General features: G+C 44.6%; 1 protein-coding gene across 3 annotated transcripts in view; it reads right to left on the bottom strand.

Moving 5' to 3' along the window:
- ZC3H3 (zinc finger CCCH-type containing 3) overlaps positions 1 to 23,427 on the bottom strand; it is a 356,038-nt gene that overhangs the window by 113,173 nt on the left and 219,438 nt on the right. For all 3 annotated transcript variants that reach the window (XR_013345065.1, XR_013345066.1, XM_077809716.1), the window contains exons 6-8: positions 8,791 to 8,875; positions 5,911 to 6,066; positions 1,420 to 1,489 (exon numbers count right to left, since the gene is read on the bottom strand). Coding sequence is in view for 1 of the 3 variants with exons in the window: in XM_077809716.1 (XP_077665842.1) it covers positions 1,420 to 1,489; positions 5,911 to 6,066; positions 8,791 to 8,875 (311 nt within the window). In the remaining 2 variants the exon portion in view is untranslated. The remainder of the gene's footprint in view (positions 1 to 1,419; positions 1,490 to 5,910; positions 6,067 to 8,790; positions 8,876 to 23,427) is intronic.

Genomic DNA, 23,427 nt, shown 5'->3' with positions numbered 1-23,427 from the left:
TGGGGGCTGGTGGTTAAAACCTTTGGAGGTATCGCTGGGTTAGTTAAAGCTCTATGTAATACATTTTGATTACATAAATGGCATGATGGACTATGACTGGAGCAGAGAAACATTTAACCAATAGGGAATGGAGAAAGGAGAGAGCGGAAGGTGGCATCTCCAGGGTGATTTATGACGGTATCTTTGGATGATCTGTGGGACAAGCGACAAAAGCAATGCTTCCTGATCTGACAGCTCTCTGGTGCTTTGATTCCTGTCGTGCCTCGGGCTCACAGCAGTTAAAGTTGCACTAAAGCTGCTTTAGGCAAACTACCTGCCAGAATTACACATAGTGGGGCTGGAACAATCACGGAGTGACATGATGGAGGGGTGAAGCATAGTATTTATGGACTTTTGGGGAGGTCCCTTTTCCCTTTCACATCCAAGCCTCTTGCATCTCCACCACGAGAGCAGAACATGAAGACTGAACTGCTTCTGATACTGTGATCCCTTCTACTGTGGAAGCATGGGTTTCTCGGGAATAAACCCTTCTGGCTTGGACATTAACTCCTCTAGTTTTTGTTCTGACTCTCTGTCTAGGGCTTGAGAACTTCTCTCTCATTCATGCAGGCCCTGACTCAGCAAACCACTTAAGTATGTGCTTAACAGGGGCAAAGTCCTTCTCTCCTCAACAAAGAACCCAAGCATGTAAGTTAAGCACATTCTTAAGTCCCAGGTTTTCATTTAGGCATGTGCTTACGTGCTTTGCTGGATTGGGACCTCAGAAGTTACTTCCAATGTGAAGTCCTATCCAGCGAATGAAAATTAACCTGCTAAATTATCAGCCAATAATCGCTAAAATAAAATCTAATTATCTCTCAACCTTAATCTGTGTAATAAAACGAAAGAGCTCCGAACACTTCCAAGCAGAGTGAAAATGATGAAATTAAAAATCATTCTGCCAGACAGTTTCATTGTCTAGCTTAAAAAAAAAAAAGTTAATTTATGTCTCCTAACTGCAGTACGTTCCAACATTCTCTTGGTCTGACCCCAGCTGTGGAGCGATTTAGAACGAAGCATGGTCTTAAAGAGATGGCAAACACTCTGACTCCGTGTGCTTGTGTTCTGATCTGAAGTGCTTAAATACCCCTTAACCAGACACGTTACCAGTACTGCAAACAGCCCCAGGTGTTCTAGTCTCAAATTCGCTGCTTAATGCACTAAAATACTGATTCGCCAAGTTGGTTTAAGAGGCACACTCTTCTCTCATTATAAGCTGTGACCCTGTAATGAGCCTGAACAGCTTGGCAAGCAAACTGCAAATGAACTCAATTTGAAACACTCTATAGCATAGACTTCCCTACAACCAGCAGAAGCATTGCTTCCTTAGGTCAACTCTCTCATAAAGCAGGAATGTGCTCATTAGAAAACCATACAGACCTTATCTTTAGAAACTTTGTGTGAAAATGAACATGTCCCATCCGTCTTCTTGCATGTGCCACGGAGAAATCTGCCAAAGAACCGGAATGGGGTTTAGAGACAGATACAGAGTATTACAAACAGTTCACAGAAACATGCTATTTTAAACACAGAGAATACCCCCGGACTCACCATTTCATACTTGTATTAGCCTGAGGCACAGTTCAAGTGAACATTACATAACTGCTCCATACATTTTCTATTAAAGCCCATTTCACATACCAAACCGGTACTTATCTTTCCCCCTAAAAGAGCAAGTGATGCCTCATGAAAGATTTCTAAACAACTCAGTTACTGATCAGTAACCAGAGGGACTGGAGCTACAAACTTCAGATGCAGTATTTGAAACCCTGTGGTTATCAGGAGGATTATTTATACCTTCGCAGTGCCCAAAGGATCCAGTCACACTGGGGCTTCATTGTGCCCGATGCCGAACAGAAACAAAGGAAGGCCTGGTCCCCCGTTCAGGGGTGTTTAAGGTCTGGATTCAAAAGACAGGGTGATCAGATATGAACTCTGAATGAAGATCGGAGCTCAAGATTCTGAAAGCAACCCCCTAAAATATGTGTAGGCATTTAGCGTCTTCTGATTAATCAGTATTTAGACACCACAGCAATAGTGGATTTTTAAATTCAGATAGACACATTCAGGAGTGAAGAGGCATTTTCTTAAAGGAAAATGATTTAAAATGACTTTTTAAAAGAATAATATCATAACATTAACAGTTGGGTAAGAAATGATACTTATCAAAACTGTTCATTTTTCAAACATTTTACAGCAATGGCGCAAGTAAGACGAGCTGGGAACAGTCTTCAGTGTTTCTCGTAATAAAGTAATATCCCTTCCTGGTTACACAGCATCTCAACCTGACGCACCCCACAGAACTTTCCAGATTGCAACCAACACACACAATTCAGCTCAATTCAACGAGGTTTTATTGGCATGACAAGCTCCACAAGTGTTGCCACAGAGAATGACTCCTCCAGTCAGTGGTAAGTAAGATCCACACAAGCACAGTTTGGGGTATGATCCCCTGCATCCATTGGCTATTACTCTCCACTCCTGGTATGTTGCTACAAAAGGGTATGTCAGGAGAAGGCATCCTCTGGAGAGGAACAGCGCAGTATTCAGCAGCATTCAAAATTACACTGTTTACAACAGAAATGGATTGTCATGCCCCACTGGAGACTGCAGTGTGTGTTTTGAGGAAAAAATATATAAAACCTCCAGTAAATCCATTAAAGTCAGACTAACCCCAGGGAAGATACTCTCCAGCCCATGGCTTAAATGTTTAACAAGCACAGTACTGGCATAGGCTGGAAGTGGAATATCAAACAGGTGCGCCACAGACCCCTGGTTTAAAAAATGTCTTCATTTCAGACAGGCTAGCCCAGCATCCAACACCACTTGGCTCATTTGCTGGCACCCAGAATCGCAGGGCTCCATCCTGCAAGGTGCTGAGTGCCTTAAGAATGTCACAGGATTGGGCCCCAGGAGGAGGCATGAGGAACGCCGGTCCGCAATATGCTCCTTGTCTAATCAGTCATTTGTAAAATCGGTTTTTTCGGTGGAGCATGTAGGACAATAAGCAAGGCTGGAGTCAGCACCACCACCGGGTGACAGAAAGCAAACCTCTAACGCCAAGCCTTCGCTCTAACCTTAGCAGCAGCAATCTATGGCAGCTTTGGATGTGTGAGCACACAGCTGCAGCGTGGTCTGTCGGTGCTCTTGTGATGAGCAGGGGAGGTCAGCATTGGAAGCAGAAGTGATGTCTGCATGTGGATCATTGACAGAGATGTCCAGGTGGCCTGGAAGGTTGGAAACGTTTCCCTTAGCTTGGTGTTCCCCTGTTTGGAAAGGCCTGGGCCAGTGGATGGGTCCTGAAGCAACTTTAACTGTCTGTTAACTGGGATTAGCTATAAAACAATGTACGACTGCAGCACAGTCTCTTTCCCATCTCAGAGGCATTTTCAGAACAACCCACCTCAAGATTCAGAGTCAAGGAGTGGTTTGTTCAGAGGGCCTAGCCCACAGAGAGGGGTGCTAGGAAATGTGTTTGCATGTGCAACTTCTCGGTTCCAGGAAAACAGACTGGGCTGAAAGCAGGCTTGTGCACACGGAGCATGCTGGAGAGGAGGGTGGTTGCAACGGAGTCCAAATATATCTTACTTCTTCACATGCTCCATCAAGGGGAAAACCTAACCTGAGAGGCAGAGAAGCCCATACCTGTTACATGTCAAACCAGAAGCTCTTGCTCCTTAACTGAATTCTAGATACGCTCCCAATGAGAGGTGTTTTATAATTGATCTGCTAAATAATCTTCTTAAAGCCATTGGCATAGAATAAACATGGGAAGGGGGGAAGAAGAGGATAGACTTTTGTAGCTGTACCTGAGGTTTAAAGTGCAGGTTAACAAGTCCTGCAGCTAAAACCCCACACTGCTCTGATGTCCATGTCACCTGTCCAGTTCACCTAGTGGCGGCATGTACATGTTGAACAGGATTAGTGAAAGAACTTACCCTTGTGGGACTACTCCCCCTGTGGCCTTGGGTAAATCATTTACTCTCTGCCTCACTTTCCCCAGCCACCAAACAGAGATAATACTTGGCCTCACAGAGGTGAGAAGAATCAGTGCTTGTTAGTAAGTTCTAAACTTTACTATTGAACTTAAGAGATACAGAACTTCACGCTAGCCAGTGTTCACGTTGATTTAACATTAATGTTGATTCTTAGACAGGCTACACGAGTTACTACTTTGATCTTTTGCCATAGTAAAACAACTTAATTATTAGGGAAATTAGATGAAATTACAAAAGGTGGATGCCAACTGGTTGAAAGACTGTACTCAAACAGTAGTTATCAATGGCTCACTGTTGGGGGGTGAGAGGTAATAGCTAGTGGGATCCTGCAGGTAATAGCTAGTGGGATCCTTGTATTATTCAAGATTTTTCTATAATGACTTGGATGATGGAGTGAAGAGTACGCTTATAAAATGTGTGGATGACACCAATCTGGGAGGGGTTTCAAACACTTTGGAGTATAGGGTTAGAATTCAAAACAACCCTGACAAATTATAAAAGTTGTTCGAAATCAACCAGACGAAATTAACTGAAGACAAGTGCAAAGTACTTTGCATTTAGGAAGGAAAAATCAAATGCACAAATATAAAATGGGGAATAACTGGCTAGGCAGTGGTACTAATGAAATAGATCTGGGGGTCATATCAGATCACAACTTGAATGTGAGTCAGCAATGTGAAGCAGTTGTGAAAAAGGTAGTACCATTCTGGGAGGGTTGTGACCCTATGCACCCCTGTATTCATACCCTGCACACTATGTTAATAATCTTTGTACAAAACATGCCATGTGAAGCATCACTTGAAAACTAATAGGTCACGGACCATTAACACTCTTGCGTGATGTATGTACTTGGTGCGTATCAAGACTTATGGATATATGCTAGAATTATTACTAATGTGTGTTTAAACCTGGCATGTCAGCGCGGATGGTAATTGTCCTGCTCTGCTTGGCCCTGGGGAGGCTTCAGCTACAGTACCGTGTCCAGTTCTGGAAAACACACTTCAAGAAAGGTGTGCACATATCAGAGAGAGTCCAGAGGAGAAGAACAAGAATGAAAAAAGAGGTTAGAAACCCTGACCTAAGGAGGAAAGCTTAAAAACCTGGGCGCGTTTCATCTTGAAAAAAGAACAGTGAGGCGGGGTCTTGATAACAGTCGTCAAATATGTTAAGGACTGTTCTAAAAAGGAAGGTGATCAGTTGCTCTCCATGTCCACTGAAGGTAGAACAAGAAGTAATCTGTTTAATCTGCAGAAAGGGAGATTTAAGTTCGATATTAGGAAAAACTTTTTAACTATAAGGATAATTAAGCTCTGGAACAGGCTTCCATGGGAGGTTGTGGAATCCCCATCACTGGAGGTTTTTAAGAACAGGTTGGACAAGCACCTGTCAGGGACGGTCTAGGTTTACTTGGCCCTGCCTCAGCACAGGGGGCTGGACTTGATGACCTCTTGAGGTCCCTTCCAACCCAACATTGCTATGATTCTCAGAAATCTGTGCGTTTGTGGTTCCTGTTAAAAAAAACTTACCAAAGAATGTTCTGGCATCCTTTGGGATGAAAGGCAATCTCTGGATTTAAGGCCATCATTACATTTAGTAAAGCAAATCTCTCTCTCTCTCACTCACACACACACACACACACTCTCTCTCTCTCACACACACAAGCCACGGTCCAAATAATATTTTACTGGCATGACATGCACTTTGAGGATGTAAAATGCTATGTTAGTTCAAAACATTGCTACTGTTTGGTCTGTTTCACTAAACATGTGACAGAGGCAAGGACTGACTGCAGGTGAGTTCTGTGTCCAACCATATCGAGATGAAGCACAAGTATGCGCTTGCGATGAGAAAAGTTACGTGTCCATGTGCCCACCTGGTGCAGACAGCTACTTTTTCCGGATCATGGATGTAGGGACAGCTCTCCCCACGGTTACATTTGCCAAAGCGGTTGTAGTACATACAATACTCCTTCTTCACTTTCTTCTGCTTGGCCTGACGAATGATGGCTAAACTCCGCTGAACAGCTCGGCTAAATGGAGGGAGAAAGCTATTTAGATAATGTTCTTAACTTCAAGGCAGCATCCTTACAACATACTGGGAAGTTTTCTTTCCATCAAACACAAGAGTCTAGGGTAAATGTTTCAAAAGCACCTATGTGACTCAGAAGCCCAATCCAACTTTCAAAAGTTTGATTTAAACATGTAGGAGCCTGTCTCATTGAATTTCAACGAGCTGCTGGCTCCTAAGGCACTTAGGTGCTTTGAAAATTTTACCCAGAGTTTCTTAAAAAATTGCACTATGAAGTCCATGTTACAGGATGCATCTGGGACAGGGGAAGAGCTGACTGCAGCTTTGAAGAACCACAACACATTTTTACAAACACTACATAGCACAGATCACAGCTAGTCATACTCTGTGCTTATACAACACACAGCATGTCAACAATAATGAAGGTCCCGATTTAGAGGGTATTTCAGCACATGCTTAACTTTCAGCATGAGAGATGTTCCACCAAGTTCTCATTTGCTTAAAATTAGGCACATATTTAAGGGCCCCAGTGAATTGGGACCTACATGTTCCTTGTAGGAGCACATGGCAACACCAAATATCAATGAACAACTTAGCCCACATTTTGTGACAGTTGGAGCCTGAGAAGACAGAAATATCTAGGAACATGAAAAGCTTTGTTATCCAGCATGTTGGGGGAATGGGGAGGTTAGACAAAAATTCCAGTTAACTTAAGAGTTATATTTACCAATGGAGGGAAGGGGTTTGGGTGCGGGAGGGGGCTCAGGGCTGGGGCATGGGAGGGGGTGTGGGGTGCAGGCTCTGGGAGGGAGTTCGGGTGCAGGAGGGGTTTCAGGGTGCAGGATCTGGGTGGTGCTCACCTGGGGCTGCTCCTCACAAGCTGTGACATGTCCCTGCTGCTCCTAGTGGGAGGCATGGCCAGGCGGCTCTGCACACTGCCTCCGCCCGCAGGCACTGCTCCCGCAGCTCCCACTGGCCGTGGTTCCCGGCCAATGGGAGCTGCGGAGCCAGTGCTCAGGGTGGGGGCAGCGCACGGAGCCCTCGTCACCATTCCTCTGCCTAGGAGCAGCAGGGACATGTCGCTGCTTCTGGGGAGCCCACAGAGCCAGGTAGGGAAACTGCTGGCTCTGGGCCAACCAGACTTTTCATGGAGATATCAGAAATGCCGATTTCTAGACAGACACAACCGAGGTCATGAGGGCATTATGAGGCTAGAACAGGCAATCTCATTCCCCTTACACTTTGCTTTCTGATTGCCAAGGCCGATGGCCTGCAGTTCACTGGCAGCAACAGCCCACGTATTGGCACCCTGATCAACAGGTTCCACCAACACATGCAACATGGCTTGGAAAAGCCACCCAACTCCTTCCTTAGGGAGCTGGAGGGAAAGGCAGGAGCGTAGACATCGACAATGCTAAAGCAAACTGGGCTGCATTCAATAGCCAGCCAGGACATAAGAACGGCCACACTGGGTTAGACCACTGGTCCATCAAGCCCAGTATCCTGTCTTCCAACAGTGGCCAATGCCAGGTGCCCCAGAGGGAATGAACAGAACAGGGAATCATTGAGTGATCCATCCCCTGTAGCCTATTCCCAGCTTCTGGCAAACACAGGCTAGGAACATCATCCCCGCCCATCCTGACTAGCAGTTTATATTCCTTTCTATTTTCCTCACTAGGATTTAACTTCCACTTTTTAAAGGATGCCTTTTTGCCTCTCACTGCTTCTATTACTTTGTTGCTTAGCCACGGTGGCTCTTTTTTGGTTCTCATACTATGTTTTTTAATTTGGGGTATACATTTAAGTTGAGCCTCTATTATGGTGTCTTTAAAATGTTTCCATGCAGCTTGCAGGGATTTCACTTTGGGCGCTGTACCTTTTAATTTTTGTTTAACGAACCTCCTCATTTTTGTGTAGTTCCCCTTTCTGAAATTAAATGCTACGGTGTTGGGCTGCTATGGTGTTTTTCCCACCACAGGGATGTTAAATTTAATTGCATTATGATCACTATTACCAAGCAGTCCAGCTATATTCACCTCTTGGACCTGATCCTGTGCTCCACTCAGGACTAAACCAAGAATTGCCTCTCCTCTTGTGGGTACCAGGACTAGCTACTCCAAGAAGCAGTCATTTAAGGTGTCAAGAAACTTTATCTCTACATCCCATCCTCGGGTGACATGTTCCCAATCAATATGGGGATAGTTGAAATCCCACATTATTATTGAGCTCTTTATTTTAATAGCCCCTCTAATCTCCCTGAGCATTTCACAATCACTATCACCATCCTGGTCAGTTGGTTGGTAATATATCCCTACTGCTATATTCTGACTATATGATGACTATTGAAATATTCAAGACAGATATTCAGCTGTCCCATGAGAACACCCAACCTGGACCTAGAGGAAAGTCATTGTGAAAGGGGTTATTCAGAGGGGGTGGACATGTAACTTTGCATTCTGTGCCCAGGACAGGAGTTGGGTCTCATCACAGGACACTGCCACTAGAAAACATGCAAGCTTCCAAAATAGAAACCATGTAATTTTGTCTCATTTATTGCAACCTCATAGCAGACGGCAGGAGAAAACCAGCAGCTTAGCAATCAGAAGCCCCATCGACTAAATGGCCAGTTAAACAGCTGGATATCAGGCTTCTTGCACCAATATGTGCATACATCATGGGCACCCTGCGAAAGGGGATCTTGCCATTCTTTCTTGAGAGTACAGACCTGGCAATGTATCGGCTTGTAGCTGATCTGTGCAGAGAGCTGGGAGGAGAATAACCGAGGCCGCTGGCTGTACAATCCAACCTTGCTGTTCAGAGAGAGAAAGAAACACAGACATACTCATTACAATTCACTCAGAGCCAAGAATTTCGCTGGAATTCACGAGACACTCAATATCTTATTGATTAACATACAGGAGGTGGCATGTAAAGTTCACACAGGGGTGAATACGCTCTTTGTGGGCTTGGATGCTCTGGTGCCTCAGGAGATTCTACAGCAAGAAAGAAGGAAACAAGGAACCTGGGAGAGGGCTGGGTTGGCACTGGAGCAAAAACACTCTGTACCTTCAGCTTCGTGTGAAGGAGCATTGCAAAATCTTCCTCTGAGGAGGGGTAGGGTATCAAATCGACTCATAAAGGACACACAGCCCTGATCTAGTAAGCCCTCCTTGCCTGCGTAAGACTGTGTAAGGGGCACCAGCACCTGAGGGCCCCACTATGGCAGCTCCACTTAACTCCATTAAGTACCCAGGTAAATCCAAGCAAGTGACCTAACCCCACACACGGCCCTGAGTGTGTGAGCAAGAACCAGGCAGCCAAGTGCCTGAGAGTCAGAATGCCTGGTGCTGCTTCAGAACCCTCCAAATCCCTGTTGTAGCAGCCGGGGGGATGCCCCGCGCTCTCTCATGTTCAGACTGACTGACTCATGTACGTGTACACACATAATTAAATTGCCCGTGACTGGCATATGAAAGCGGGAATTAAAATCAAATTAAAAAAGGCCTGTATCTTGGAGTTCCAGGTGGTAAGAGTGCAGCTCAGTCACTCACCTGCCAGCCCAAGTGTGTTCCCGAGTGAGCGAGTGGGATCTGATAGCGTGTCAATGAGCTCTCCCTTCGCTCGAGCTGTCACTCGGCCCGCCGGTGACGGCACAGCCCCATCTGTTCTGTGTGCAAATCAAATGCTGGTGCAGTCGCAATCCAGGAGCGGGTGTCACATGCCTGTCTATCAGAGGCATCAAACATCCCAGCCACGGGGCGAAAACGAAAGCAGTCAGTCACTGCAAACATCTGGCCGGCTAACAGACTGATACAATTTGCCGACAACTGGATTTGGTTTTGCCGCAATCTAACAGAACATGAACCGGACGCTTAAGTTGCAGCTGCATTTATTTAGCATCTTTTCTTTCTATCTTTCTTTTTTTTTTTTAAAAAAAAAAAAAAACTTTACTTTCTGCTCATTTCCCCCTTCCCTCTTCCGCAGAGCCTGCCTCGCTGTGGGAGTTTTGACAAGAACAGCCAGGCACCTTTTCAAATAGTTTTCAGTGTTAAAAAATGCACATAAACTAACTTGCTTGAAAAGAGGCACTAAAACCAAAACATGTTGCAGTGCAAAGGTGCTAAAAAGTTCGAGCAAATCTGTACTGAACCTAAAGAGCAGAAGGTGTTTAGCATTTTGCAGAACCTTCACTTCTCAGGGAATGGAAACAAAAATACATGTTTAACTAAAAATGAATACATAAATAAAACGCCTTCTGAACGTTTCTAGCTTAATAGGGATCCCTGCGCGAGGCTCCTAAATGCCTGCACATGGCACAAACACTAGCATGGAGCTGACCCTACATAATGAACAGTACTTTATTCCCTGCCACAGCAATGCAGTCCCTGGAGAAGGGACACTTATAGCAGAATAAATACAGCTCACATATTCCTTTTGAAGTTACTTGTACATTTCAGTGAGAGCAGTACTTGGAATCTGCCATGGGTATGTCTACACTGCCATTAAAAACCCACCGCTGGCCTGTGCCAGCTGACTCCAGCTTGGGGGCTGTTTAATTGTGGTAGCTCTGGGAGCCTCGCACCTCACTGGGTCCTAGAGCCTGTGCTCCAGCCCAAGCCCGGACATCTACACCGCTATTTAACAGCCCCTTAGCCTGAGCCTTGAGAAGCTGAGGCAGCTGGCACAGGCCTGTCACGGATGTCTAACTGCAGTGTTGACATATCCTAAGATTAGGGCCATGAATTCAGCAAAGCACTAAACAACTGCTTACTTTTACACCGACGTTTAAATGCTTTGCTGAAGGAGGATGGACTTTAAGAGCATTCTGGAGTGCTTTGCTGAATCGGTGGCTAGAGCTCGTGCTGTATCTTAGGGTACTCCTACACTGCAACGGAAGGCGCAACTGCAGTGACAGTGTGTTACCCATGTTAGATTTAATCTAGCTAGCGTGAAGACATGGTGGCATGGACCCCAGGGAGGGCTAGCTGCCCAACTATGTATCCAGAGTCCCTGGCACTTGTACTACTGCCGTTACCTCCGCCAACTAGATTAAAGCTATATTTTAAAGCCTCTATTGTTACACCTTCAATTGCAGTGAAGGCCTACCCTCGGTTCCAAATGCAGTAGGGGAGTAACAAGGAGAAACTGCATTTTTAAGAGGAACAATCTCTTGATTTCATGAGCCCCGTTTGCAGAAAGGATCTTTAACAATGACTATGGTTTTGGTGATAGTTTCATAGAATCGCAGAAGTCAGAGGTGGAAAAGATTAGCCAGTGCATCTATCTGCTCAGACAGCAGATGTCAGCACAGACAATTCCCTATCACATGCTCCAGTGTTTTGTATTGTGGTTGTTTGTCTCTCCTCTCCAAGAGTGGTCAGTAGCCCACTTACAGCTTTCATTTTTCTTTCCCTTTTCCTCACGCGCACAATACTATCTGCTTATGAAGTGTTATTGCTCTGCACTTCTATAGCCCCTTTGATCCAGCCATCGCAAGGGCTTTGTGGCCTCAAACTAGGAAACATTATCACCCCTATTTACAAAAGGGGAAAACTGAGGTGCAAAGAGGGGTTAAATATCTTGCCTCAAGGTTACACAGTGAGTCAACAGGAGAGCTAGGAATAAAACTCAGGAGTCCTGCCTTCCAGACCCTGAATCTAACCATCCAAATCAGGTCTGTCCAACTGGTCTGATTCCACCAAGGCCACACGCCAAGCCCCAACCCCAGATTGGGAAAAGCAGACCATCTGCAACCAGCAAACACTGTGATGCTTCCAGCAACCAGGCAAGCATTTGACTCGACAAACCTGATGCTGGGGGAAACACAGTGGCCAGCTCTGAAAGGATCATTCTGATATGCAACTACAGTCCAGTGCTGACATGTAGCAGCTGTGCATGCAAGCATCTCTTAGCAGGGAGAAAAGGAGTACTTGTGGCACCTTAGAGACTAACCAATTTATTTGAGCATAAGCTTTCATGAGCTACAGCTCACTTCATCGGATGCATACTGTGGAAAGTTTTCAGAGTAACAGCCGTGTTAGTCTGTATTCGCAAAAAGAAAAGGAGGACTTGTGGCACCTTAGAGACTAACCAATTCTTTTACGTAAAAGAATAAATGGACACAAATCAGATATCAAGAATTATAACATTCATAAACCAGTCGGAGAACACTTCAATCTCTCTGGTCACGCGATTACAGACATGAAAGTTGCGATATTACAACAAAAAAACTTAAAAACCAGACTCCAGCGAGAGACTGCTGAATTGGAATTCATTTGCAAATTGGATACAATTAACTTAGGCTTGAATAGAGACTGGGAGTGGCTAAGTCATTATGCAAGGTAACCTATTTCCCCTTGTTTTTTCCTACCCCCCCCCCCCAGACGTTCTTGTTAAACCCTGGATTTGTGCTGGAAATGGCCCACCTTGATTATCATACACATTGTAAGGAGAGTGATCACTTTAGATAAGCTATTACCAACAGGAGAGTGGGTTTGTGGGGGGGGTGCGGAGGGAGAGAAAACCTGGCTTTGTGCTGGAAATGGCCCAGAGTGATCACTTTAGATAAGCTATTACCAACAGGAGAGTGGGGTGGGGGGAGGTATTTTTTCATGCTTTGTGTGTATAAAAAGATCTTCTACACTTTCCACAGTATGCATCCGATGAAGTGAGCTGTTGCTCACGAAAGCTCATGCTCAAATAAATGGGTTAGTCTCTAAGGTGCCACAAGTCCTCCTGTTCTTTTTGCGAATGGAGACTAACACGGCTGCTACTCTGAAACCACACATAGAATAGCCACTTGAATGTTCCTCACCAATAATAAAGAATACAGGGCACTTATAGAATGCCTTTCATACAAGAACCTCAAAACATCCTCAGAGTGGGTATTGATTTATGATCTCATTTTATAGGTGGGGATACTGGGGTACACGGAGATGAGGTGAACGGCCATAGGGACACAGTTGGGACTAGAACGTAAGTTTCATGATCTACCATTAGAGTCATACATTTTAAAGCCAGAATCTAGTCCATTGGTTCTCCACCTGTGGCCCGCGGTCCACTTGTGGCCCAATCAGCCCACAGCTGCAGCGGCCCATTTGACCTCCTCGTGGCCACACATGTAAGTATCTATATTGTGTGGACGTGGCCCACATAATCCATAGACAGTGGCATATGCAGCCCACAATGGTAAATAGGTTGAGAACCACTGCTTTAGTCTGACCTCCTGCATAACACAGGCCAGAGAACGTCACCCAGTGATTCCTGCATGCAGCCAAATAAGTTATAGACTCATAGAATATCAGGGTCAGAAGGGACCTCAGGAGGTCATCTAGTCCAACCCCCTGCTCAAAGCAGGACCAATCCCCAATTTTTGCCTCAGATCCCTAAATGGCCCCCTCAAGGATTGAACTCATGACCCTGGGTTTAGCAGGCCAATGCTCAAACCACTGAGCCATCCCTCCCCCTGGTTGAGCTGGAGCAGATATTTTCAAAAGACACCCGATCTGGATTTAAAGACTGCAAGTCATGGAAAATCTACCCCATTCTTTGAGAAGCTGAACCAATGGTTCTTGACCTTGACTGTTAAATTACCTCCCGTTTAAATTTGTCTAATTTCGTCTTCCAGCGACATGCTCTTGTGATGTCTGGTAGACATCAGCTCCCTCCTCCCTGCATAGGTGCTAACAGTCTGGGATCAAGAGTCACCTAGTAACCTTCTCTTCAATCAGCTAAGCAGATTGTGCTCCTGAGGCCTGCTCTTCAGATCTTGAAGGATTTTTTGTAGCTCTTCCCTGAGCCCTCTCCAGTTTTTCAACATCCTTTTTGAAAGTGTGGACACCAGAACTGGACAAAGTGGTCTCTCGAATGCTGCATAAAATGCCTCTTTTTGAGTCTCATCAGTAATCGCATGCAAATGTAGACTGTCAGTTGCATATGCATTTCAGTGCTTGCAAACCAGCTTGCTGTTTGAAGTAATTGGACCCACCAAGTCTTCGCCAAGAGTTATGAAAAGACAGAACTAACGATTTCCATGTCGCTGATTTTAAATGTCTATATGCAAAAAATCTATCTATGGACTAATGCTATCTATCTATGGACTAATCTATTTACACGACTTTTGTACTCTTCTAACATGCGGTCTGGCAAGGAGCCACACCAGTATATGGACATTTACAACTGTCAAGAGACTAAGGATTAAGAATGTGCTACGATGCATGAAGAATGCATATTTTCCCTTAAGGGATTTTATGACAAATAACTAACACCCTAACCACAGAGTTACAGCAACCCAGAGGCATTCTTGTCGACTGCAAAAGTTAGAAAACCGTGGACTGGAATTTTTAACTGACCGAACAAAAAATCAACAGACCGACAGCTGGAACAGAAATCGCTTCACAGCGCTACTTGTGTTTTAGAAAGCTGCCTTATTATTTACCCAAACTGGACCTGCTCTGAAAACTATTTTAAAACTGCCTCAATATTTACACACTTGGAAACGGTCCATTGCTTACTTAATAATCTTGGTTAAAAAAACTGCATCGTTATGTATTAGCCTTTTAACATTATCAGTTTGGAAGTGGGTTCAATACATTGGGCTTTTAGCCAGGACAAATGTTTTCAATCTCAATTTTTTGATGGGTTTCCCTGGTGCAAAAAGAATTTTAAAACACATGCAACATATTTTGCAAATCTTAAAAAAAAAAAAAAAAAAAAAAAAAGGTCACGTCAGGGATACAATCTGTGGCCACAATCCTGCAAGTGGATCCATCTAGACAACAACGCTGGCCCAGATTCTCAAATGTGATTAATGACTTTAGAGCTCAGTTTATCACAGAATCACTGAAATGCTGGGTTGGAAGGGACCTCAAGAGGTCATCTAGTCCAGTGGTTCTCAACCAGAGGCCCAGGTGCCCCTAGGGGGCCGCAAGCAGGTTTCAAGTGGTCCACCAAGCAAGACCACCGTTCGACTCGCTGGGGCCCAGGGCAGAAAGCCAAAGCCCCACTGCATGGGGCTGAAGTCTGGGGCCCTGAGCCCTGCCACCTGGGGCTGTAGCAGAAGCCTGAACAACATAGCCTTGTGGCGCCCCTGTGGCGTGGGGCACTGGGCAATTGCCCTGCTTGCTACCCCCTAACCCCGGCCCTGGCTTTTCTATGCAGAAAACCAGTTCTTGTGGCACAGGTGGGCCGTGGAGTTTTGAGGCATGTTGGGGGTGTCTCAGAAAGAAAAAGGTTGAAAACCCCTGATCTAGTCCACCCCCTCGTGCCGAGGGAGAATTAAGAATACCTAGGTCACTCCTGGCAGGTGTCTGTCTACGCAACTGTAAAGGGGCCTGACAAATCCTGAGCACCTGCCCCCTGGAAATCAAGCCCTTTATAGGTGTCTCAAGTCAGTCGACCAAAAAGTGAAGCAGTTAAAAAAAAAAAAAAAACAAAGTTTGGGCTGCTAATATTTAGTATTTACACTACACTTTTCATCTTCAAAGCACTTCCGTTATTAATGGACACTACCAACACTGCTGCAAGGGATAGATTATGCCTATTTTGCAGAAGGGGAAACTGAGGGAGAAAGGTTAAGAACCTTGTCTAAGGCCACAGGGGGAGGAAGTGCAAGACCAAGAATTAGAACTCAGCAGTTCCTGGCTCCCAAAGCCTTGTTCAGAAAGGGTGCCCCAGGTAAGCCATAGACGCTGCAAATGCTGCAGCGCATACACAGAACAGGCCCATCCGCTGCACCACACATTCCAGCCGCTCCGATGGCATCAACACAGCAGGTGCAAGGAGCAGGGGCCGGGTTAATTTAGTAAACAGTGGTAATGACTCAAGTCGTTACTTTCTTGATTCTTCTCACTGCTCTTGCTAAAAGAACCTGCTAATGCTGGTGATCACAGTGCAAACTATTACACAAAGCTCGCCCTCACCTACTCAAATGTCTCTGAAAGATTCTGAAGTCATAAACCCTCCTCACTGTTGGGGGTGGAGGTTTGAAGAAACCCAAAGGCAGCTTAGTGCTGATGGTCAGAGCATGACAGAAACAGGGGTAGAGACTGGACTACATCTGACATGTCTCCTTCCCATCCAAAGTATTGTGTGTGTGATGAAATCAGAGTTGGCCTTGCAAAATTTCTGCACACTGAGCTGTATTAGAACCAGAGATGGGAAACAGGTTCCTTCAAGTTTTAGGAACACAAAGCTGTGGTGATGGGTTTAGATCCTGTGAAAAGACTTGGGCTCCCAGGTGTAATTATTTATACAGATTAATAAATAAAGAAGAAGAAGATGATCAGATTCTGATTTGGGCCTCTCTCTAAATGACATGCGTCTCTCAGCAAGTTGGGAGCCACAAGCTGATTCAACAACTGGTCTAACTTCAAATCCAGGAGTAAATACTGCTCTTGGATCTGCATGGCAAGTCATGCATGCCAGATTCTGCTTCCCCCATAACCTGCAACTCTCCTGATGTACCAATATAAATAGGTTTCAGAGTAGCCGCCGTGTTAGTCTGTATCCGTAAAAAGAAAAGGAGGACTTGCGGCACCTTAGAGACTAACAAATTTATTTGAGCATAAGCTTTCATGAGCTACAGCTTACTTCATCAGATGCATGCAGTGGAAAATGTTAAGGAGTTTTTAACTGATTACACACAGCACAGCAGCAGTGGGCTTGATATTTTATATCTTGCATAAGGGGCTATTGTTTTTCTTTTTTTTTTTTTTTTAAATTAATGATTTTGTCCACCTGAGGCACATCGTCTGTAAGAGGCTGTTCCTCTTAATACATCATCTGTACCTGACACTGCCTGCTCTGGCAGTTCTCAGCGTTATCAAGCAAGTGCGCTGAAAAGTGATTGTTGTACCTAACCCAGCTGCGAGACTCTGCGCGTCTCTCCGGAGGGAACAGGAGCTGTCATGTTCATTAAATGCATGATTACAGCTATGATTAATAGCGGGGTCGAGAGCCTAACTACTTTTCTTTCAATCCTTTGAATGAATCATCAGCCAAACTGCACAGTAGCCTTGTCCTATCAATCCAGCTACTCAAGGATTTTCTACACAGTCCATCACAAAGCATCTTTCTCTGAACTTTTTGGTAATTTTTTTAAATGGACAAAAAAGCCTGGATTTATCCCTGCTTAAGCTGTTCTGCAACCACAAAACGTATTTACAACCAGTGGGCTCCAAGGCAGTGTTTCTCCTCCAACACCATCACATCAAGGCCAACCTTTGCCCTTAAGGTCATCACAGCAACTGGGACACAAATAAAGCTGATCAACAATCAGGAGATCCTTCATCTACTACCCTTATCTCCATATCCCCTGGTAGGGACACTTGATAATTTCACAGATAGCCACTTGAGTGCTGTCTGGGAGAAAATGTTCAGTGTCTTACAAAATGTGTTGGCTAGAGAGCTGCATGCAGAACCTTCTGAGGGGCTGATCTGAGACTGTGGAATGAACTTCCCCAGGAACTAAAGGACCATCACAAACCTCACCACACCAAGCCCCAAAACAAGACACTCCACTGCACATGCGGCTTCTCCTGGGGCAAGACTAAGAGAACAAAAAACACGTGACAGATAGGTCGTCACACTGCTACACTACTGGAAGGCACTCAGATCCTACGGTGGTGAGTGCAGTATAGCAACCAATATCGAATAGATCAGAATAGATGGACGGTCAATTAACATGTCGCTTCAGGAGTCCGGGGCAATCAATAGATTAAAAATGGGGGAGGTATTTAGATGTCATCTTAATGTTTTTATGATTCATATATGATCTTTGAAAGTGATTCATATATTATATATACATAAATTAGATGCGAACTGAATATTTTCCTTTGCACCAATATTAGCTGTAATTATTGCATGGTGTTAGCTTGGTTAATTATCAGTCCAGTTGTTCAGGAAGGAAAGAATGCCAGCATCTAAGATGTGAAGGACACTTTGTATACACAAATGCTTTATATACAGGGAAATCAGATTTTCCATAGAAAAAGCTTGAAAGAGAGGAGCAGATGGAGGACTTACTGAGTCAGGGATGCCCAGCACTGGAGGCGGGTACCATATAAAGTTAGGTTTCAGAGTAACAGCCGTGTTAGTCTGTATTCGCAAAAAGAAAAGGAGGACTTGTGGCACCTTAGAGACTAACCAATTTATTTGAGCATAAGCTTTCGTGAGCTACAGCTCACTTCATCGGATGCATACTGTGGAAACTGCAGAAGACATTATATACACAGAGACCATGAAACAATACCTCCTCCCACCCCACTCTCCTGCTGGTAATACCTTATCTAAAGTGACCACTCTCCTTACAATGTGTATGAAAATCAAGGTGGGCTATTTCCAGCACAAATCCAGGTTTTCTCACCCTCCACCCCGCACACACAAACTCACTCTCCTGCTGGTAATAGCTCATCCAAACTGACCACTCTCCTTACAATGTGTATGATAATCAAGGTGGGCCATTTCCAGCATAAATCCAAGTTTAACCAGAACGTCGGGGGGGGGGGGGTAGGAAAAAACAAGGGGAAATAGGTTACCTTGCATAATGACTTAGCCACTCCCAGTCTCTATTTAAGCCTAAATTAATAGTATCCAATTTGCAAATGAATTCCAAAGTTAACATTCCCATGTACCAAAGAAGATTGGCAGGAGCACTTTGAGAAAGCACAGCTGGTCGCCACATTTAGTTGCGGCAGAGATCAAGGAGTGAATGGGCCACAGACGGAACTCAGCTCTCAGCTCTGGAGGCAGAATGCTCCAGGTCAGAGTGGAGGCAGGGTGGCCAGAGTAAGGGCCCCACCATGCCTGTTCTGTGGATACAGGACTTTGGTGCCCAGGGCTGTTGCTTTCTCCTACAATGTTTCACCAGCATAAAATCCATTTTATTTGTTTAAATCCCCAAAAAGAAAGTGAAATTAACGTACCAGGAGCAATTAGCACTCCGCACAGGTGATCACAGCTGACGGATGCTCCCTCTGATGGGCTTCTCCCTGGATTACCTTAATGGGTTTTTCCAAGGCTTCCATTATTTTGCCTACTTCTAAAGGGAAAGGGCTTTTGATGAAGCTCCCACCAAACAGCGCAGCTTTCATCCATTCCCCGTATGGCACTTCTGCACCATTAAACGCAATTTGTTCTGCTAAACCTGTTTAATGCATGACCTTGGCACCCAGGAAGAGTATTCTTTTAACCACAATGATTCCTTTAATAGGTCACATTATCATTGTGCTTTCTCTTCTACTGCACAGGCAGCCCTACTTCTCGTGCAGCGAACGAATCATTGCAGAGTGCTCTGGCTTTATTGCTGAACAAAAAGTTTTTAGGTTGGTGCCGAGGAAATTTATTTCTTTAATTATTATTCATTTAAGTGGGTTCCACCATTTCAGATAATCAGCACTAGCAGCTGCTGAGGTAATTTATTTTACTCACCAGACAGCGAGAAGCCTCATTCCCTACAAGGTAATGACAAAACAAGGTAGAAGGTACTATTAAAGCCAAGCAGCCACACTTTCCTCCTTGCTGACCTAAGTGAGCTGCAGACAGAGTCGTAAGAGGAGCATGAATGTCCTTGATACGAACTACATCCCAGAGCATTTTGTTATTACGGAAACACACCTGAGATTAAGTTAATAAAAAACACTTGTTTGTTTCTAGGTTATTGATATTATGGCTCTGGAAATCTCTGCAAGGAACCCCCAAACCACCCAAAATGCTCAGGATTTCATGGCAAACTCCAAATTGGGCCACATGTAGCCATAAGATTATTATTTATGATGCACTACAAAATTGCATGTGCTTTATAAACAATTAGGTGACAAGGTCTCTGCCCACAAGAGCTTGCAATAAGGGTACTGTCTCTAGTACATCTCATCATACTGGAATAAGATGGTGAGACATCAAGTTGGCTGGCAGGATGCTGAGCGCAATTTACCACTCAGCATAGATCAGGGCAAGTCAGGTTCAGCCCTGAGTCAGCAAACCCTGATTAAACCCTTCTGGGGGTCAATTCAAAGCACAACTGCAGGCTTGGGAGGCAAGGCTGAGCCCAGCAGAAGTGGTGCCAAAGATGTCTGCTTGAGGCTCTGCAAAGTGAAATCACTGAGGGGTGAATGGGTCTCACTATTTTCAGCTCTTCCTAGTGTACTTAGGAGCTTGTAACAAAGCCTCTTTCCTCACTCCAACACCAGCACAATTCATCAGGCTTCTGCCCCAAAACTGAAATGTATAAGAAATTAAAGGATTTTCTTGCTTTCTTCCCAGTACCCAGCCTCCTCCAGGTACGAGAGAGCCTATGCAGTACGTATAATGGCCGTGGCTAGGAAGAGATGTGGACACCTGTTTATATTACCAACTCAAGGCCAGAGCTGAAAAGGCCTCCATGCATAGAGTTCCCATTGACTTCCACAGGGGATCTGCCAGCAGAAAGCTTGTAGTACTGCACCCTTACAAGTTAGGCATTTCTTGCACCGTTGAGGGTGGCTGAGTGCCTAAGCTTGTGGTACTAGAGACAGATTAGCACTGAAAGGCAAATCATATTGGACTACAATTCTTTTGTGAGATGGCTCAGACTTAACAATAAAAACATTTCACCTTTACTCTACATCCATTTAGCCCTCCCATACTCCCCCACCCCACCCCCGGAGGTATCATCCCCATTTTACAGAAAGGGAGGCAGAAAAGTTAGTAAATTGCCCCAAACCAGAGGTAGTCAGCATCTGAGATGGGATTAGAACAAGGAATCGTGACCTCACTGATCGACTGTTCTGTCTCTGTGACTGAGGGGCTGGCATCGCTCCTGGGCTCAGAAAATCACTAAGAGCACAAATTCATGTATTGCACTAAAAGGCACAATTGGGGCTAGGACGATATTTAACAGTAGCAGACACAGAGCCCACAATTCATTTACAGAAAGTGTCTCTGCATGTCAGAGCAGCAACTAATAAACCTTAAGAAGAAGAAAGAAAAGGGGGCATGTTGTGGCGAAAGCACTTCAGCTTTTTAAACCTTTTTCTTTTCTTTTTTTTTTTTTTTTTGAACAAATTAAACTCGAAGGGCTGGCCTAAAGCCAAGGAGCTAACTAGAGAATGGATTGTTCACACAAGCCCTCGGTGACATCACCGGCTTGGTTGTGGTGCTGAGCACTTTATCATCTGTGCAAATGTGGAAATTGCATTTCTGTGGCGCTCAGCACTTCTAAAATTAGTTGGTAAACAACCAGCAGATAGTGCACTTTCTTCAAATGCATTCTTCCCTGCTACGGAAGCTGACAGCTTGGCTCGGACTTTTTTTTTCTTCCCCTTCCTTTCACCCGAGTTTGGAGTTCCCCTGCTGGGTTCGAAATCATGTTTATTATTATTAGTCGTCCTCCTCTGGCACCATCCAGCTGAGGATCTCAAAGCGCTCTGCAAATGGTAATGAGTCTTGATTCCTTAATGCTACTGTGGGGGAGGGAAGTATTGTCATCCTCCTTTTCTGTTTGGGGAAACTGAGGCCCGCAGAAGGGAAGTGGCAGGCCCAATGTGATGCAGCGAACCAGTGGAAGGGCTGGGAATCTATCTAGTATTTATCCAGCACCTGTGTACTATTGGAACATATCCAAGTATTTACAAATAATACCATTTCCCTCTCCTCTTTCCCAAAGTGTGGGAGAAATTGCCTTGTTGACAAAATTCTCATGATTTTATTCTGACTCTCATGATATATCCTGTTTTTCTTAAAACTCCAACTCTTGGAATCTCCTCATCATCGTAGAATCTCAGCCTTCACTAAAATTAAAAAGATAACTTTCTAGCCTTCGTGATTACAGAGAAAAGAGTGAATTCAAAAGGCAAATAAAAAGAACGAATTAAAAACAAAAACAACAACTCATGATTTTGGACCATTTAGGGTATGAAAGAAACAGCCTGGTTCATTCACAGTACTTTTGCTGTGGGGGAAGATGTGAAGGACTAGAAACCCTATCTTCTGACTCCCAGGCTTGGAAATCTATGCCAAATGTTCACCTTTAGAAAACTCTGCAAGACATCTGTAGAGGAGGTAAGTAGGGTTTAAAATCTTACATGGTTGGCCAAGAGGGGATTCTGGCATGGCCCAGAGGCCAAATCCAGCCAACTGACTTCTGTGTCTTTAGTACACGTCAGGCCCATGACTAAACATCCCAGCTTGCAAATCTGCATCCTGATCTGAGCAAGATGGAAATGGAGCACTGCATGCTGGGACTGCAATCCCCATCCTCTGCCCTTCTGTATTACCGATGAAAGGGGCTGCAATCTGGTAATGGTAAATTAGGTACAGCCCTCAAGCTGCTATAGCTAATATGTGCTCCACTGGGTATAGTCTGAGTGCTCCAAAACCATCACAGCTCTACCATCTTGTTTTGCTCGACTCCTTCCTTTCACTAAACTCCCTCATGTTCTCATGTATGTACTGCATATATTCACTCAGGCTCTATTCAATTAGCATTAACTACAACAAAAGGGGCCATTTCTCATTAATCATGTTCTGCCTGTAACTGCCTTTTAAACAAAACTGCAAGCACTGGCCATTGCTTCAGTTTGCCTCCTGAATTTGTAGTAGGGATGGGTGGGGACTCACTCAATCGTATCTAACAAAGGGCATCAAGTGGGTAAATATGGACAGGGGGACTTTACAAGGATGAGACTCAGAAACTAAACAGTGCTGGAGGAGAGCCTGAAATCAGCTTGCCTGCCACAGATGCCTCTGTGCACCTTCAATTCCATCATGTTACCAACAGCTTTAACTGTAACCAGGAGCAGTTCTTTAATAGATTGGGGTCAGGACTGCTTTCCGGACAAAGTCAAATCTTAATTTTGTTTCTGCTGCTTTCAATCTTGTACCGGGGTTGCTCTTTTTCCCTTTAGAATTTATGAAAAAAACCAAGGGTCCTTTTCCAGGACCTCTTCCCCATTTCCACAATGGGACATAGAAATTCCTTAAGTACCTCGATTTTGTTTTGTAAGATGTGAAAAGAGCAGAGGCAAGGTTTTTGTGAGCAAACAAAACTTATCAGCCTGTCCAATTAGAGACATCTAGCCACAAAATATGTGGGTGAATATTGTTTTAACCTGCTGCCTAGTTCATACTCCTTTGTTTCAGAGGCAGCATTGAAATCATCTCTGTATCCACCACTTTGAGGTGGCTACTAATGAAATGAAATGTAATTGTCAAGAAGACCCCAAGGTTAAAGGTTCGTTCGTTTCTGATCGGCAGGCTCCAACATGCACTGGGTGCCACAAAGTAGCAGAGTGACTCTGTAACCAGGTCAGCATTTTTATTTGCATGTTTTCCCCCTGGAATCTTTTACCTCAATGGTTTAACCATGTTACATCCATGTTTGATCTGT

Source organism: Eretmochelys imbricata, chromosome 2 (assembly GCF_965152235.1).
Source record: "Eretmochelys imbricata isolate rEreImb1 chromosome 2, rEreImb1.hap1, whole genome shotgun sequence".
Classification (NCBI taxonomy): domain Eukaryota; kingdom Metazoa; phylum Chordata; order Testudines; family Cheloniidae; genus Eretmochelys; species Eretmochelys imbricata.
Note: the sequence above shows the minus strand (reverse complement) of the source record. Positions and strands in the feature narration are given on the sequence as shown.